This window comes from Parasteatoda tepidariorum, chromosome 10, assembly GCF_982258835.1.
Source record: "Parasteatoda tepidariorum strain Cologne lab strain chromosome 10, Ptep-v5.0, whole genome shotgun sequence".
NCBI classification, from domain to species: Eukaryota; Metazoa; Arthropoda; class Arachnida; order Araneae; family Theridiidae; genus Parasteatoda; species Parasteatoda tepidariorum.
This window is the reverse complement of record NC_141764.1, coordinates 87,312,118-87,330,321: the sequence shown is the minus strand read 5'-3', so window position 1 is coordinate 87,330,321 and position 18,204 is coordinate 87,312,118. Positions and strand designations below refer to the sequence as shown.

The 18,204-nt window shown below is 27.1% G+C and overlaps 1 protein-coding gene across 4 annotated transcripts in view; it reads right to left on the bottom strand.

The window, feature by feature from the left end:
* Window positions 1–8,340, bottom strand: part of Sardh (Sarcosine dehydrogenase) — a 75,245-nt gene extending 66,905 nt beyond the window's left edge. Inside the window, exons 1-5 of one of the 4 annotated variants that reach the window (XM_016065566.5) lie at window positions 7,979–8,340; window positions 7,486–7,672; window positions 5,809–5,922; window positions 2,148–2,326; window positions 373–552 (exon numbers count right to left, since the gene is read on the bottom strand). In XM_016065566.5, the coding sequence (XP_015921052.2) occupies window positions 373–552; window positions 2,148–2,326; window positions 5,809–5,922; window positions 7,486–7,657 (645 nt within the window). In that variant the 5' untranslated portion in view covers window positions 7,658–7,672; window positions 7,979–8,340. Of the gene's footprint in view, window positions 1–372; window positions 553–2,147; window positions 2,327–5,808; window positions 5,923–7,485; window positions 7,673–7,970 lie in introns of all 4 variants that reach the window. The other 3 variants (XM_043043674.3, XM_016065565.5, XM_043043673.3) reach the window with 3 other exon arrangements.
* Window positions 8,341–18,204: the final 9,864 nt, after the last annotated feature.

Genomic DNA, 18,204 nt, shown 5'->3' with positions numbered 1-18,204 from the left:
TTGTTGTAATATAAAACACAGACCCATTTTGCTCTATAGCTCTGAGACGCTGTTATTGACAAGATCGTCAATTATTAAAATATTATACTTGAAATTAAAAAATAAATAAAAAATGAAATATTAGTTCTATAAAATATCTTCTGTTACAAATTTGCAAAATAAGTGTGTCAATTTTGTTCCATCCTATTGTTCAGTCCACAAAAATATGCCCCAAATTTTGGCACGTAATAGAAGTATTTTTTTTTAAATAAAATTCTAATTTTTTTCATAACTATAGCTGTTACCTACATTCATCTATATGGTCATATAATGTTAACAAGAAATGTATCAAAATAAATCAGTTTTTTCAAAAATATTTCGTCATTATCTTACTTTAGCTCCAGCTTTGGCAGCTCCTCTAACAAGCGAAACACAAAAACCGGCTGGATCAACAGTTCCATCACCAGGACTGTACAAAGTTCCATACAAATCTTCTGTATTCATCAGAGGATAGAGTTTCTTTGTCTCAGCTGGAGTAAGCAAATGAGACTCTATGCCAAATGCTTTACCAATCTGTAAGATACAGTACAGAATCCGTTATCCGGAAATCAGAAAACCGGAAAACCAAAAAACCGGAACGAAATTCGATTAGTTTTCCCGTCATTTTTTTAAAAAAAAATATTTTTTTTTTCCTCATAAGATTTTAGGATTTTTCGTTCTTTTTTGAAAGATGTTTACCTTACCATCATATTGGAAATAATCATTAGTGTATTACTTCATCGTTTTTTCTTCTTTTTAAGATTATTTTCATTTTTTAGTTGGGTTTAACTATAAAAAAATGGCTTTTTGTAGCGATTCAGAAAACCGGAAAAATCAGTTATCCGGAATATCGATGGTCCCGATCGTTCCGGATAATCGGTTCCCTACTAAACAAAGCTATAATTTAGACTATTATGATTGAGAAATTACCAATATAAAATTAATGCTTGTTGTTAAATATCAATCAAGGGAAAGATATTTAAGGAGGTTTAGATAGAGTTTCATGATTTTTAAGGCATTTTTAATAAAATTTTGATTTGATAAATTTGATTTCAGATCTGTTTTTACTTAAATTAGATTTTTTAGAAGTTGTTTTAATAACTACTGTTTATAATATTTTATCTATTTAAAACCATATTACTTCATAAAAATGACATATATAATTAAAATTTAATAATAATGGAAAGATATTAGCATGTCATTTTAACTATTGAAGAAAACCTTTAAAATGACAAAATAAATAAAACAAAATATGTTGTCTTATATAAGCAGAAACTTACTTTAATCAGAGTTTAATAAATATCCTTACATAGAATTACTTAACTTATTAATTTCTTTTTAAAGAAAAAAATTAATTAGAAAAATAGAAATCAAATTTTAAAAAAGTCGCTTATTTAAAATGTGATTTTCAGGTACTATTTGATTGATTTGTTCGAATTTTCTATTTTGCCATGTAAAATTTCCCTCTTTAAAATTATATAAGGAAATTGCATGCTTTGCAATTCGATTTTTTCCACTATTATTAAATAAAATAATAAATTATTATGAAAAATTATTTTTTGGACCAAGCTATCCTTAAATAAACAAATTTTATAATTGCATGCAAAAAATTTTCAATCCAAGTATAAGATCATTAGAATAATAGTTATTCAGAATGTTTGATTTCTTTTTCACTGTGTGAAATAGTGCCCATATTACAATTGTGCAGAAGAATTTGTCCCGGAAGCACACAGTAACTGCTAAGAGCCAAAAAAGGTTTTCATTACAATTTTACTTTTAAACTTTATACATTATTTTGTAAAAACTGTATAACACTACTACGAGTCAGTTTTTCAAATTCTTCTTAGTAACTACATTATAATTACTATATATAGTGTACTGTTTGCATTTGGTTTTAAAATTATTGTATATTATTGTGTGATTCTAAAATTGTTTCCTTTATAAAAACTGAGAAAAAGTGAAAAATGTTCCGTAAAAGAGTACAAGATTTATTCCATTCAAGTCTATCAAAGAAAATACTTCATTTTCGACTTTAAATTGAAAATCTTTTTAAATGTTGGCATATTGCAAGTAGGTACCAACCCACAAATAAGAAGAGAAAAAAAATGTAAAGTAAAAAGTAATTTTACAGTCATAAGCCTCTTGTATTCATTTAGTCTCTCTTTAGAATTGGCAATGAAAAGACCTCCATTGTTAACCCATCCAGGATGAACTCCCGTTTCTTTTTCAAGGACATCATTCAGAAGGTGGCGAGTATAATTTAAAATTTGTATGTCTGTGTCACTAGGTCTTAATCTCCAAATCAAACCTATAGTTTTAACAAAAACATTTCATAAATGTTTGAAATCATAATATAAGACATTTAAAGTATGGTTATGATAAACTAGAATTGGTTACAATTAAACAAAATGCAACATAAATCAATAATATAGTATAAAAAGAATAGGTTTTGATCCTTTGAAAAATAGTACTTGAAATAACTAAGAGTACAAATTTAAACAAACTAAATTCATGTGTTACATTATAAATCATGCAGTATTAATCAATATGATCTGATGTATTAATATGCTCATGGTTTAGAAATTATAGAGAGAGAAAAAATCAGTTGCATCAAAAGCTTTGAGAAATTTGCTTTAAGCAAATTGGAAGGGGAAAATAGGGTAAAGGTTTTTAAAATTGTAATAATTAAAACATAATTTTTATTAAATAAATTAAATATACACACTGTTCAAAAAATGAAAAGCAATTTAAAGTTATTTGTATATTAGTGATAACTACTTGTGAATTTTTACTTTGTAAGGATTAGGACCTCTCAAATCATGTTATAGGATGAATAAAGCATGGTGATGATAACACAATGGCATAAAAAAATTTACATGCTATATAACTAACCAAAAAACTGGATTAAAATAACACATCTTATAATTATTTATTGATATAATCATGTATGCTCCAAGAAGAAGAAAAATAACAAAAATATTTAATTAAAGAAACTCACACTGTATTATTATTATTATTTTTTATTTTTATTATATAAACTGCTAAATACACTCTATAACAAAAAAATCGATGCACCAAGAAGGAGTTGTCCGATTGAAACAAAAATTGGTGGATAGGAAGACAATGTACAGAATAGTAAATGATTAAAATTTCAGAACAAATGAATAATTTATTGCAGAGTTACAGTAACAAGTTCAATAAGGTGTTGACCCGCCTCTAGCCTGGATACAAGTGCCTCTAGCCACACAGCGTGGCATAGACCGATAAAGCTCCCGGATGGTCTCTTGCGGTATTTCCTGCCAAATTCGATCCAGTTGTCGAACGAGGTCATCAACATTCCGTGCTAGATGCAATCGCCTTCCCATCATATCCCAGACATGCTCGATGGAAGAGAGATCTGGTGATCTGGCAAGCTTGCAGACAAGCGTGCAGAGTTTGACAAGCTTGCAGACAGTTCACAGCAACACGTGCCGTATGTGGTCTGGCATTGTCCTGCGGAAAAACCAGCCCAGGGAGCTGCAAAAGGAACGGTAGCAAAACAGGTCTTAGGATGTCGTCGACGTACCGCTGTGCAGTAAGTGTACCTCTAATGACGACCAAAGGGGTCCGGCTGTCAAAGGAAATGGCAGCCCAGACCATATTGCCTTGTTGAGGCCCGGTGTGGCGTGCAATTGTGAAGGCAGGATCCCCCCTCTGCCCTGTGAGTATCCCAACATGTCTTCAATGATCCCCAGGACACAGTTGGAAGCGGGATTCGTCGCTAAAGACTATACGTCCCCGGTCGTCATCATTGCAGCCTGATCGAGCGTCAATTTTGTGCGTCTTAGTGCGTCTATTTTTTTTTTTTAATAGAGTGTAGATTAAAAAAAGGTTTTAAGATCAAATAAATATAGTAGGCTCCTGACTAACTAACCTCTGTACTATTGGATCTAGAAAAAAAAGAAATAATGGGATTAGCTTTTTATAAATCTCATCATGAAAAGTGGAGGAAGAAAAGACTGTCTTCTGTACATTTTAACTCATCCTAATTATAACTTTCCACATCTGTGTAGTAAATTAATAATCAGTGAGCGAATTTTTGTATTAATTCTTTATCTAAAAAAGTATAACATGTGATTTTAATTATATGGGTAGTGTAGGAAGTCAAACTTCACCTTATCCAGGTATTTTGGTATCTAGCCTACCGTTTCGCTATTTTAGCCAGATGTATATCTTACACATTTTATTCTTAACACCAAAATAATCAACAAATTGCATTGCAGAGTCTTAAAACAATGTATTCTTGTCATGAATGAGGAAATGACAATCGTTGAAGCATACTGATGGACAGAATGTTTTTTACAATAATACTATACTAGTGTGCTTTAAATGGTCTATAATGCCAGAATTTTAAATATCAAAGCAATGTTACAGAATTTTAAAACCAAGAGCTTGTAAATAAGACCAAGAACAATAAAATATGTTCATGCATATTTAAAACAAGGATATTAAACATTATTAAAGTTTAAAGAGATATTTGAAGCACAGAAATAGGTTATAATTTTTGTAATATTAGTGATATGATATACTAAGCAAAATTAAAGAATCATGGTTGTTTGTTGTATCGAAAATAAATTTCGTTATGTAGAGAGTAAATGAGAAAAATATTTCAACCCTAGATCACTTAACTGAAATCAGTGTTTAACTCTGACAAGTAATTTGACTCATGAACTAGGATTTAATTATGTCAAACAGATTACTACAGCTTGAAGAAAAAGCTCTTACTTTTTTTGAATAAAATATAGGAACAAATTTTTGGTGTTATAAATGTGGATAGCTTATGGAGACAATAACATAATTTTGAATTATAGAGGCTATTCAAGGAAGCTGATATCAACAAATACTTCAAAATAAGTTGCTGAAAACTTGCGGGTCACATCTGTCGTATTAAGGCTTTTTCCTTGACATTTAAGATCCTCAATTACAAATAAATGGGAATTTTCATTCAGAAAAGGGGACTTTGAGTTTTGAAAGAGCACTCACTACACGGTAAAAATTTACCAAAATGTGATATATTATGTAATAACTGAATTTTACCCTCTACAATTCTTAAATCACCCTCTTATTCCATTTTATGTGTTTATTTCAAAAATAATTCTTTCTCATTATCAAAATAAGAGAAAAATTTGCAGTTTATACAAATAATTAAAGGCAAGCTAAAAAAACAATCTCGGTGCATGTTTTTTTCAAAAAAGTAAACTAACAAAAAATGATTAATTGGTAAGCAACTTGAAAGCTTTTTTCTATAATTTAAACTGAAAATTATGAGAAAATGAACAATTAAATGTGAATTTTTTTAAAGGCATTTATTTACAAAATAGTTTTACAATTTAAAATCACTTAAAAAATTCATTAATATCTCCCCTCCAAAAAAAGTTACTTATAAAAATTTAACCAGTTGAGAATAATCCTAATAAATTATTATTGGTAATAGTAATTAGAATTAAACCTATGAACATAGATAATTTTACTAGCCTGTAATTATTATTTAAGCAGTGAATAAATTTTTTTTCAAAATGGAATATGAATAAAAAGGCAGTCCCTTCAAAGGACAACAGCTTATTTTTACAAAAAGGGTAAAGAGGGTGCATTTCCTGGGATCAAAGGGTAAGCAGGTCGGGCCGTCCTTCAAAAAATTCTTCAGGAGAACACTGAACTATAAATTAAGGACAGCTAAAATAAGTTAATAAGTAAGAATGTTATACAAAAATTTAGTTAAAAATAATATTCAAGATAGAAAAGCCTCCTCACCAGCTGTGTGCCATGTAGTTCCTGCAGTGAGCTGATCTTTTTCAAGTAATATCGCATTTGAACATCCCAATTTTGTTAAATGATAAAGAGTACTGCAACCAATAATGCCACCACCTAAAAATAATTCTAAATTCAGTAAGAGTGCTTTATACACTAATTCACATTCTAAATGAATTAGTGTATAAAGCACATTATTGTTAAGATTACACTCAAAATGTTTCAAATAAGATATTTTTAAATAATGTTGATGCTGGTTTTAAAATTTTTTTCTTCTTCAAATTAAAAGTTTATTAAATAAGTTGTATATTCTTAATACATTTTAATATTTCGTTGTAAAAATTCAAATAGTATGCGAATAAATGTTTGAAAAAGTTATATGATTTTAAGGATAACAAAAAAAATTTTTTATTTATTTAATTCAAAAATGAATTAGTAAATAAAGTAAAAGAAGTCAATATAAAAATTACACACAAAAGTACAAATAATTTAAATTTATTGCAAGCAAATATATTCATGTTAGATGTCAAATTATAAAATATTTGTCAATTTAGAATAATAATCATACCTTCGATAAATAAAAAAAAATTATAAATATTTTATAATTAATAAATATGGGATATTTCCGAAAAAATTAACTCTATAATGAAGAAACCTACTTAATAAATGCAGTGAAGAAATAAATTAAATGCTAACTATTTAGCAAACATATTTATTTTTAAATTTTTGATATTAACTAAATAATTAAAACTTTGGTAGTCAAAAATAAGTTTTATGCATTTAATAATTCAAGTAAATAATTATTATATTTAATATTAAACAATATAATCTGCCTATAAGAAAATGCATATTTCAAAAAAATTACCTCAATAATGAAACAACATAGCTAATAAATGGATTGAAGAAATAAATTAAATGTAAATTATTTAGTAACCAGATTTTTTTTTAAATCTTTGATATGGAACTGAATAACTGAATGTTTGATAATCAAAAATAAGTATCACACATTTAATAATTCAAGATAATAATTATATTTAATATTAAATGACGTAACTTGCCACTAATAAAAATGTCATATTTCTGGAAAACTATCTCAATAATTATGTAGAACCTAATAAAAGCATGGAGGAAATAAATTAACTCTAAATTATTTAGTAACCAGAATTTTTTTAAAAATCTTTGATATTAAACTGATTGACATCAAACTTATATTGATATTGATTAAACTTATTATATTGATATTTATAATCTTTGATATTAAACTGATTAAAGATAAGTATCACACATTTAATAATTCAGAATAATTAGTATGGATGTAAATCAGAATTATCAAATATTTGATAATTCAAGATAATAATTATTACACACATTTAATATTAAATGATATGAAATTATATAACTTGTCTATAATAAGAAATGGCATATTCATATATATATAAGAAATGGTATATTTCATATATATACCTAACAAATGTATTGAAGAAATAAATTAAATGTAAATTATTTAGTAACCAGACTTTTTAAAAAAAATCTTGATGTCAATGAATTTTTGATAATCAAAAAAAAAGTAACACACATTTATAATTCAGAATAATCATTATGCATTTAAATCAGAAAAATTATCAAATAATTGATAGTTCAAGAAAATTATTATATTTAATATTAAATGATATAACTTGCCTATAATAACTACATCTGCAGAGCTAGGAAGAGATACAGGCGTAGTTACATCCTTGCTTTTCAGGGATTTATATGGTACACCACTTGGAGCAGCATTACTTGAATACAAATGTACACTTGAAAATGCCTTTGAAAACTTTTTCAAAATCTTAATATTTTGAATTAGACCCATAATTTAATGTTTAACCTGGAAGAAGTATTGTGGTAAAAAATTTTTTTTATGTTATAAGAAAAGAGAAAACAATAAATAAAAATCACAAATTTTTAAAAAAATATAATCAAGGGATCACAAAATGAAATATTTACTAAAATCTAAATATTTAATAAAATACATCAGAAAATTATAAAACACGCAATAATTTATCTACTAGTATCTATTATCTAGAAAAGCAAGAAATAAAATTTTCAAAACATTCTAAGAGCTTCAATGTAATGCATTATTTTTGTAACAAAAAATGCTAAAAAAGAATAATTTGCATAGTTACTCTCTAACATCATCTGGAGTATATTAAATTTAATCAAAAGAAAATCTTGACTTTTCCAAAAACTGATAAGTCTGGAGTTTTGAAATATTATTTGATAACCGAAGAAATTTGTACAGATAAGGTAAAATTGACATTAAAAACACAAGTTGTTGTCAAGTGGCAAACCTCTTTCTTTGCAATTATCCAACAATAAAAACTTATATAGCAGAAGACATCTGCGAATGTTTCGAATAAATTCAGTTACATTTTGTTCTAATTTATCTATTGTTTTTTTTAAAATAATTTTTGTATACCTAGTTTTACTATTTATTTGCAAAAGATGATAACTAGCGTGTCATTTTTGTTTATAAGCATTTAACTGGTGTCGCCATCTATGAATAAGTTTAAATACTAATATGTGACATGAATTGAGGTGTAATTGACTCTTCTTTCAGAATACGAAAATCATTTCCTTTATAAGAAGTGAATTATCCTAAGATGTATTTATTATCAAAGGACATCATTTAAGCAACATATTAAATCTTGACAACTATCTAAAATTTACAGTGTTGCTGAAGTCAAAGAGTATTTTTGATGAGCGAATCTTTTTTAAGTCTTGATTGATTCTATAATTTAGGAATTAAATATTAAGAACGTACTATAATTATATTATCTATTCATCATTATATTCTCTCTGGCTGCTTTGTGCTTAGGCAGAGCCGTTTTTATGTTTATAGGGGCCCTGGGCCTGTCATTATCTGGGGGCCCTTTATAAATAAATTTAGAGAGAAAAATTTTGAATAATTTTTAAAAATTATTTTATTTCAAGAGTAAAAAAAAATATAAATTAATTATAAGAACTTATATACATTATTTTTATCGAAAATTTAAGGTAACAATACTTTTCGCGCTTTTTGAGAGGCGAATCTTCTATCACATCATCAAAATCAATTTCCTGTAAGACATACAATTTGCTTTGCAACTCAAAATATGTAAGACTTAAAAACATCAAATTATGAAGGCGTGTAGAAAATATGCTAGGAATTAGAAAGAATACAAGAAAATACAGTTTGATTATAATCGTTGAAAAACTTACTCAATTTTGAGCCAATGTTTAACTACGTAGCCTTGAAATTTTAAAACCAATCCAGAAGACAAGGAAACTCCTGGATCAGTTCCCAGAGGTATTGAATTGTCATAAGAACTGGGAGGACTTTATGACCCCGACAGATTTAACATGCACCAGTCACCATTTTATACATGGGTATTATTCGGTCGGCTGAATTCGAACTTACATTCTCAAGAGCAGGAGTCCATAGCCCTACCAACCAAGCTATCGTGGCCAAGTTATTAGTTTATTTCACAACAGTCATTGAACAGCCCACCCAATTTCGAGTTTACGACTACTAATGTTCTGCTCCGTAGCCTTGTAATTTTGAACCCAATCCATCATACAAGAGAACTCTAGGATCAAGTATTGGAAGAAATTTTTGCCTTCATGGAGGACGTTTTGACTAATCCGCATTTACGGTACATAGAGAGGAAGAACACGACTGCCTTCCACGGTTAGCCTGACGGTAAAGGGACTCTAACCCATGATCCGCCTACCACAGAGGATATTTCACGTCAGCACTGTGGTCGGTAAAAGTTGGGTGTGAAATTCATATCGACCAGCCATCACTGGGATTCGAACTCGGTGCACCTCATTCAGAGGAGAATGCTCTATTCCTTGAGTCCATCTTCATTGAGTAATAACTCTGCGGCAGGTGCCAATTTTCTAATTTTATTAATTGGTACCAATTTTATTGATTTGCCGAAATTTAGTCATCTTCAAAATGTAAATGGTTATTCAATCATAATTTTTGTAGAAAAGAAATGGAAATAAACTGTTTTTCCCCTTATACTGCAATAAATGCAGAAGCAACCACGAGGGTTAATGAGCAAAATGAACAGGAAGCGGAGCCTTCTAGTTTTTTAATTAATTGTTAAATTATTAGTTTTTAACATGCATACTTAAAAAAAATAAGAAAAACATTTTTCAGTATTAATAAATAGTAATTAAAGACTGTCATCAGATGGAATAGAACCCACGATCTCACAGTTTTGTGTTAGTTTTCATAATCAACAGCCCCAAATATACACACCTGCCTTGCGGATATTTTTTTAATATTTTTTTTTAATTTAATAAATTAAGTCATTTGGATACCTGACATTCTGGAAAAATGATTTCCAAATTACAATTTTTAACGTTTATAACAAGTATCTTCAGTTCATTTCGAAGTAAACCATAATTCGGCTTATCTTATTCATTTTCAGCTTATGTATATGCACCAAAAATAAATTCAAAACTAAACTGTATATTACACAAGGACTGCAAATTTAACTGTCGAATATAAAACCTTATTTAAGAATTATAATGATAAAAAGATGAAAAATCTACATTCCTACAATTAAATATTTTAAAAATAGTCTGCTTTTCGGTTATAATGTTCGTAATTTTCTTAATAAACTTTAATCGTAATGTCGGGGTTCCGCTGATAGACGCCATTTAATCCATCAATGAAACACACTAAAGCTTTATATCAGTTAGCAATTAGTTTTAGAATTACAATTCTAGAATAATTATTTTTATTATAGAATGAAAGGTTTTAAAAGACAAATATTTGTTAATGTTTAATATTTATTCAAAGAAAAAACATAACACATATTGAAATCTAACGAATAGCCCCTGATAAATTTTGTGACTAAAAAATATTGAAACCTGATTGATTTCCGGATTTTAGAAACGCCTTCTAGTTTTACTATTCAATCAAATTGGTTTCGATGTCTTTCATCCCACCTGTCTCACTAGTGATTCAGCATATTTTGATATCATTTTTGTTTCGTTCTTACTTAATATTGATTTGTTTGTGACAATTATTTTTTAAACACATTTTTGCGAGAAACTTAAAAATATAATATTGAGGGCATTAACTGAAATATTATTATTATTTTTTTTTTTTTTTTGTATGCTTCTTTTACTTATATCATTCACAACGACAAGCAACTGTCTGCTCTAAATACTGCGATAATGTAAAATGAGATAACCAAACAAAACGTATGGAGTTACTTAAATTCATGTTCAAAAGTATTGTTTTTTTGAATTGACAATTTTAGTCATCTTTTAGGCATTTAAAACTGCAGCATATCACATGAAAGTATTAAATATATCACACAATAAAGTAAATAGAAGAGAATTCTGATCCTTAGGAACAGATATTAAATAGTCTCATCATCGAATGATGGAACATAGTTACCTTTTAAACAAATCAAATTTTTTTTCACCTTTTAAACTGAAAATTGCTAATTTTTAAATAATTTATTAATACTCAAATTGTTGAAAAGATGATATGATAACGAAGTTTTTTATTTTATTCAAGCATTTATTTATATTTTTTTATTTATTTTTATATTATTAAATTAAATGCACATGTTTAAAATAAAAACAAAGCTGTCAAAATTTCGTATATAGTTTCGAATTACAATTTTAAGAAATTGTTTCGACTTTGATTTGGAAATTTAAAAGCCTCATTAATTAAAAAAATTGAGAAGCCTTATTAACTTTAGACACATAATAACAACAAAAATCAAGGAGTTAAAAATCGAAACGAATATGATCAATAAGCAATAAAATCATATGCTAACTAAATAAATTAATTTTGTGTACGAAATATAATATTACAAATTAAACATATTTCATATTTAGGGGAAACATGGAAAATTTGGTCATACAGGAGTTTTAAAAAGTTTTTTTCTCGTGTTTAAACATTTGTTTATCTGATGATCATTTGATTTCAATGCCCCATTAAACAAAATCCTATGTTGTTTCTGTCTATTAGCAGTAAGTAAATTACAATAAAATTACATTTGTTATCTCAATTTCATCCAGAACAGACCAAATCAAGAATTTTGGCAGATAGGCCAGTCAAAGAAGGAATTGAATAGTGGCCCGCCATTTAAATAAATAAACAAAAAAATTCACTATGTATAAATAAAAAATTCACGTTTTCCCTAACCACAACCAAAATTGATATAATAAAAACATTTGCTTACCTCCAACGTGAAAGATTTATGTCTTCTTAATATCCAACGAAAATTTGATGTAGAATTTCCAATTCTCGGATTCTCTTACGATTAATTTGAAAAATAACAAAATAAAATCAACTGCAAAAATTAAGTAAATAAAACTATTAGGCTAGTTGAAATATTTAAGATGATTAAAAGAAAAAAAGCTTTTATAATAAATTAGAAAACAATTTTCTATGAAAGAAAATTTAGAATTGAACGAGGTCCAATTTAAAGGCACTATGGAAATCTCAAGACAGAGTGACCCAAAAGAATTCTAAGAAGACTCTCCCCCTATTTTACAGCCCAAGAGATTTTTCTTCCTAGAAATTTATGAGCAGAAATCAGACAAAAGGGTGTTTCTGTGGATATCTGATATTTTCGAAATTAGGAAAAAAGTGCCCCGTGGCAATATAAAGAAGCTAAATACATTTTCTCACAGTGTAAGGTGAGAAGGCTATTTGACAACTCTGTAGGTGGTAGCTACGAAAGTGGGGATATTTTCATTAGTGGAAAGAGCTTTTTATTGCTCTTTTAGTTAGAAAAGTGAAGAGTAACAATTATTTTATATTTGTAAACACTTCGATTAGATTTTGAAAAGAATCCGACAATATAAGAAAGAAAAAAATATGGATAATATGGGCTTCAGAGGGCCTCAGCTCTGAATAAAACTTTAAAAAAAGAAAAAAAAGTGGGGTTTGGGGTCCCTCTTAAGTTATAAATAATAAATGAGTTAGAATTAAAAAAAAATAATTAATTCAATGTGATTTTAGACTTTTGGGGGCCCCATTAGAACTCGGGGCCTCCAAACGGCTCTGGGAGGCAGCAAACTGGATACTTTTACCTGGGCTACAAAAAATTAGTTTAATTCAAGAGCATATTAAATTTAAGTATTGAAACTATTTGCAATATTTTAATATTACAATATAATTAAATTATAGTTATTTCACAGTGATACATCGTTATAAGCTTGTAAGATTTGAAAATTTTGTTTTATTTTGTATCACTTCCTTTTTCAATATATCAGAATGTATATTGCAAGGAATTTTTAAATGGAGTCAATACTTTTTTTCTTTGTAAAAAGCTTCTAAAATCCGAAGTATGGCACAGTCTTTACAAATAGTTTAACTTTGGAAAATGAATAACTCTTAGACACTCTCTTATATGTTTACGGTTTTCATTTAACAAGATAAATTCCCATTTAATCAGAATCCAATTTATTGATAAATTATTTTTATAAAAATAGAAAAAAAAAATGGACCTGAGTTAAAAAAAAAAAAGAGAGAGATATCAGTTTTAAAATTATAACATTCACTAGGATGTTATAATTTTTCAATACAATAGTGTCAATACAAAAATCTAACTGGCTTGAGCAAGATAATACTAAACAAAAACAAACATTTTATGTATAAATTTTATGTAACTTTTTGTGATGTAGCAAAATTTCATTAAAAAATTCCAAACATTTCCAATAAAGCTTTTTATTATGCAATGAAAAATATCATACAATTCTATATCAAAGAAGCAATAAGGACACTTAAGTAATAGAAAGTATTGCAATAATGGTTAAAAAAAAAAGAAAAATCAGTAAAGAAACTAGATAAACAAGGCAGTGGCGTAGTTTTGGGAGAAAAAACCCCCTCCGAAATTAAACATTACTTGATTAATGAACTCTTCACGGTATATAGGATGTAGATATAAAAAAGTTTTCATTATTCATTTTTTTGTAATTTAAAAATTTAGAATATATATGTTTTAAAAGGAGATAAATGACAATCTCCTTCGAATATACATTAAAGCTACGCCACTGAACACAGGTCAAAATTTCAACACTCATATTTGAACTCATTCAAAATTTCTCTTTGTAACACATAATTAGATTTTTAATGCATGGCAGTAAAATTACTGAAGGCACAATTTTCTAGCACAGTAGTTCCCAACCAGGGGGAACACTCCCCTTTCAAAGGGAGGAATTAAGTTACTCTAATTACACTTGGTTTCTATTGCAGATCCCTTTGTATCTTCAGAAAATGAAATTATGGTATTTATTCCCGATGAGAAGTTTAATTTAGTTTCTTTGTTAAATTTCTTGATCATTTGCAAGTTGAATTCTTAGACCGAAATAAAAGATTTGTAGAAAAATCAGTGAAAGAAATTTGGTCTTAATTGCACAAGTCTTATCCAATAATGTCAGAAAGAGCTATCAGAGCATTGTTTCACATTATCTTAGCAAGTTTGAGTAAGGCTTCTCAGATGAAAATGACTTAATGAAATAAATTGAAAGTGACATGTGTTATGCCTACTCAGTGTATCAAAGAATTAGTGACGAAAAAACAATTCCAGTCATCAAAAAAAAAAAAAAAAAAAAAAAAAAATCAAATCATTCAACAACAAAAAAATGTGACTAAGAACATACTGGTTTGCTATACTAATATTTTTTTCTATAATTAAGAGAATTATTTTTTTACACTTAAATGATTAATTTGTAAACATAAATAGAAAAACTGCATAAGTATTGGTAGATCCAAATTTTCTTGCTTTTATTAATTAATTTTTAAAACATGTTATGAAATAATCGAAATCTAAATAATCTATGAATCTGTGTATTTGATTTAGAAGGGGGAACGAAATTAACAATAGTAAAAAGCGAGGAATAAAACAAAGTAGTTTGGGAGCCAATTTTCAAGCAGAATAGATAAATTTTTATTCACTAACACACCCAGAAAGCATGTAACCTTATGGCAACCGTGCGTCGGAATTTTCTTTTTATTGCCACGAAAATGTTTGTACTAAAAACCTTTTTTCAATGAAGCAAAAATATTGCAGTTTCAAACTTTTCATCCTAAAAGGATAAAAAAATTATTTTTAAAGCGTTTTTTAAAAAGTATTGTCACTTAGAAATAAAAGGGTCACTTAGGTCCGTAATGACGATGGGATCAAATTGCATTGTCCGTTAAAATTTCAAGAGAAGGTGGATTTTAGCTGAGCATACAAGACTTTGTGAAAAGAAACCTCATAATTACCTAGATTTAAGATTATTTTCCCCTTGAGACTAGCTTTATTAAAAGATTTTTTCTCGCTTGAAAATACTAAGTCAACCTCTATTTAAGGTTTTTATATAGAAGGTTGTTTTCAAAGGATTTGGATTAGGGTAATGTGCATAGAATAGAGCAGATTATCACAGATCTCGTTTTAAGGTTTACACATAAGCTGCATAACAAACCTTTTTAGGTTTACATTAAAAGGTTTTTGCTGAGTGAAAATAAACCTTATTTTGCTATCTGGGATAGGTGTATGTGTGTTCGGAAAGTAACTTCCAATTCAAATAATATTATGGTGGATAACTGCACAATATTGAACTTTTAATGTCATAAAATAATTCCTTTGAGTACAAAAATGTAATATTTTGCTTAAGTTAGCAATAGGTAGTTTTATTGAAATCAAGTCGTTTATTTTGCTTTAATGAAAATTGATGAATGTGTATGAAAAGAAATACAGCTTGATACATTTACTTAAAAAAAAATGAAAGTTTGTTTAGAAAATTCCCATAGCCACAACCTTACTACAGTATATTTACATTTATTCATAAGCTGACGAATAAAACCAACAATTCGTAGATTACTAATTTTACTACAAAAATCATGCGTTCAACATAAAGTGAAATTTTTAAGGTCATATTCCATTGCTTGACTTAAATAGTAATAAAACGAGTCAAACAAACTGTAATATTTTTCTTGTTACTCATGAAAAAAAATTCTAAATCAAATTGCATTAAAATATTTACACAAAACCTTTCATTTTGATCTTGTCATGTACAGAAAACATATTTAGCTGTTTGGGTACATATCACATGAGTCATAAACAATCCTATCACATGCAATTTTGAAAACAAAAGAGACAAGTAACAGAATGTCTTCATGATTACAATTACTGATAAAATAAAAACTACTGAAAAAAGAATACTTAAATCCAGCTAACTATTTACATTTTCTAAAATAATCCAGTATCTACAAATACAGCCAGTTACATACAAAAAAAAAAAATTCATCAGCCATATATTGATGCAATAAAATGAAAGTACTAATGTGTTCCCTATTTAAATAATTAATTTTCTAGAACTCTATTTTTAATTTTTTTCCTAAACAATTAAAGGAAAAAATTATAAATCACAAGTTGAAATTTTTAAAATACTAACACGTTTTAAAACTAATTTGATGCTAAAAGCAGATTTTTTTTTCAAGTTATAAAAACCAGAACATCTTGGAATATTTACAATTCATTAGTTGAAAATCTCGAAGTGCTGGTTACTTTTTTGCGATCTTGTATTACAACTTAAACAATATAAATTATTTGTGCAGTTAGGAAAAGAAAAAAAAAATTGTTTTGATGAAAACAAACCAAAATGAATAAGGAAAATGAAACAATAAGTATAATTTAAACAATATATAACACCTAATTCATAGATGAATTTCTGCATTTCTCTTTTTTAAATTAAAAAATAATTTTTAAATTCGAATTAATTTATATTTAGTAAACAATATAAAATTCTTCATTGATTTTTCACATTGTATTTGAAACATTTATACATTTTAAATTTAAAAAAAAAAAAAAAACATTTAACAGCCATGCATAATTATTATACTCAGTAAGAAAAATAGATTACAAATTTTCATGTCGATATAGATGCTAAAAATACAAAGTGCTTAAAATCAACCAGCAGAATAATGTCATAAAACAAATTCAGGTAACTCTAGGCAAGTATGTTTATTAAAAAAGGGCATTATATAAAATTATTTGCAAATAATATTGCACAAAAACAAAAGTCACATAAAATAGAATTAATAATAACAATTTTAGTTTGAACACTATACATTAAAAAAAAAGAAAAAAAGAGATTTGATCCCTTTAATAAAGTTTTGTACATACATTTCATTTTGTAAACTGTTATTAAAAGAAACAAATATACAAATGCATAGTGAAAGTGCTAAAAGTTCGTAATAAATGACAAGTCAAGTCAAGTTCATTGTAAAAACTAATAGAATTAAAATTATTTAAAAAGTTCCTATTTTGGTTTATAGCTTCATTTTTCCAAGCTAGGATAATTTAAACTGATTTTTTAGGCTTAATTAAACTAAAAATAAATTTGCCTTTCCTCATGTTTACAAAAAAATTATAAGGTTTTTTTAGTAATGAAATGTTTTATGTGGTTTAAAGATTCACTGTCAGAATAAACAGAGTAAAGAATTCACACAGTTAGCAAAAATTGCTGGCACAGTTACAAATACAAACTGCATGATTTCCTATAAAATGAAAAATAACTTCTAAAACTTTTCTGAAATATTTCGAGGAGAAATTTGCTTTAGATACACAGTATTTAAAAAAAAATTACATAAAATATTATTGCCTACAATAGCTTAAGTCAATACTAAGTAAATGATATGTATGCAAAGACAGACAAAATATTCTTTCTGATGGATATTAACGATTTTTTTTTTTTTAGACTTTTGGCACTCTGAAATATGTTCTTTTTACTCAGAAATAAAAGTTCACACCATTTTGTAGAACATTGTTAAAAAAAAATTTTTTTTAAAAAAAAAAATAAATAAAAATAAAGTGACACAACATAATATGCAAGATATACTTGACTTAAAATAAAGGTATTTAAAATAACACAAATTAGTTAAAAAAAATTGTTTAAAAATTATGCATATTAAAAGCATATGAATATTATAATTTTTTTAACAATCCCTTCTTTTAAAAATAAAACACTAAAATTCATTTCTACTTTGAAAAATCTAGTTCATAATTTGTGCAACTGGGAATAGAAAAATTTAATATTAAATATTAATAACTATTTGTAAACAATTCTAGCTCAAAAACATTAGAGTCGTATGTATAAGACACTTTTTTTTATAAAAAAATTTAAATAGTTTTATTATAAAAATTGAATATAGTTTGTACTTCAGTTTTTTAAGAATAAAAAACAGTTGGAAGCCTTATTCAAGTTGTGGCCAAACTTTCGATATATATATACTATATATATGTGTGTGTGTTATTATAAACATGTGTGCAATTAGCTTAGGTAAATTGTGACAAAACGTCAAATTAAAATTTTTAATTGCTGTGTTATTTTATAGGAATTATTAGTCAC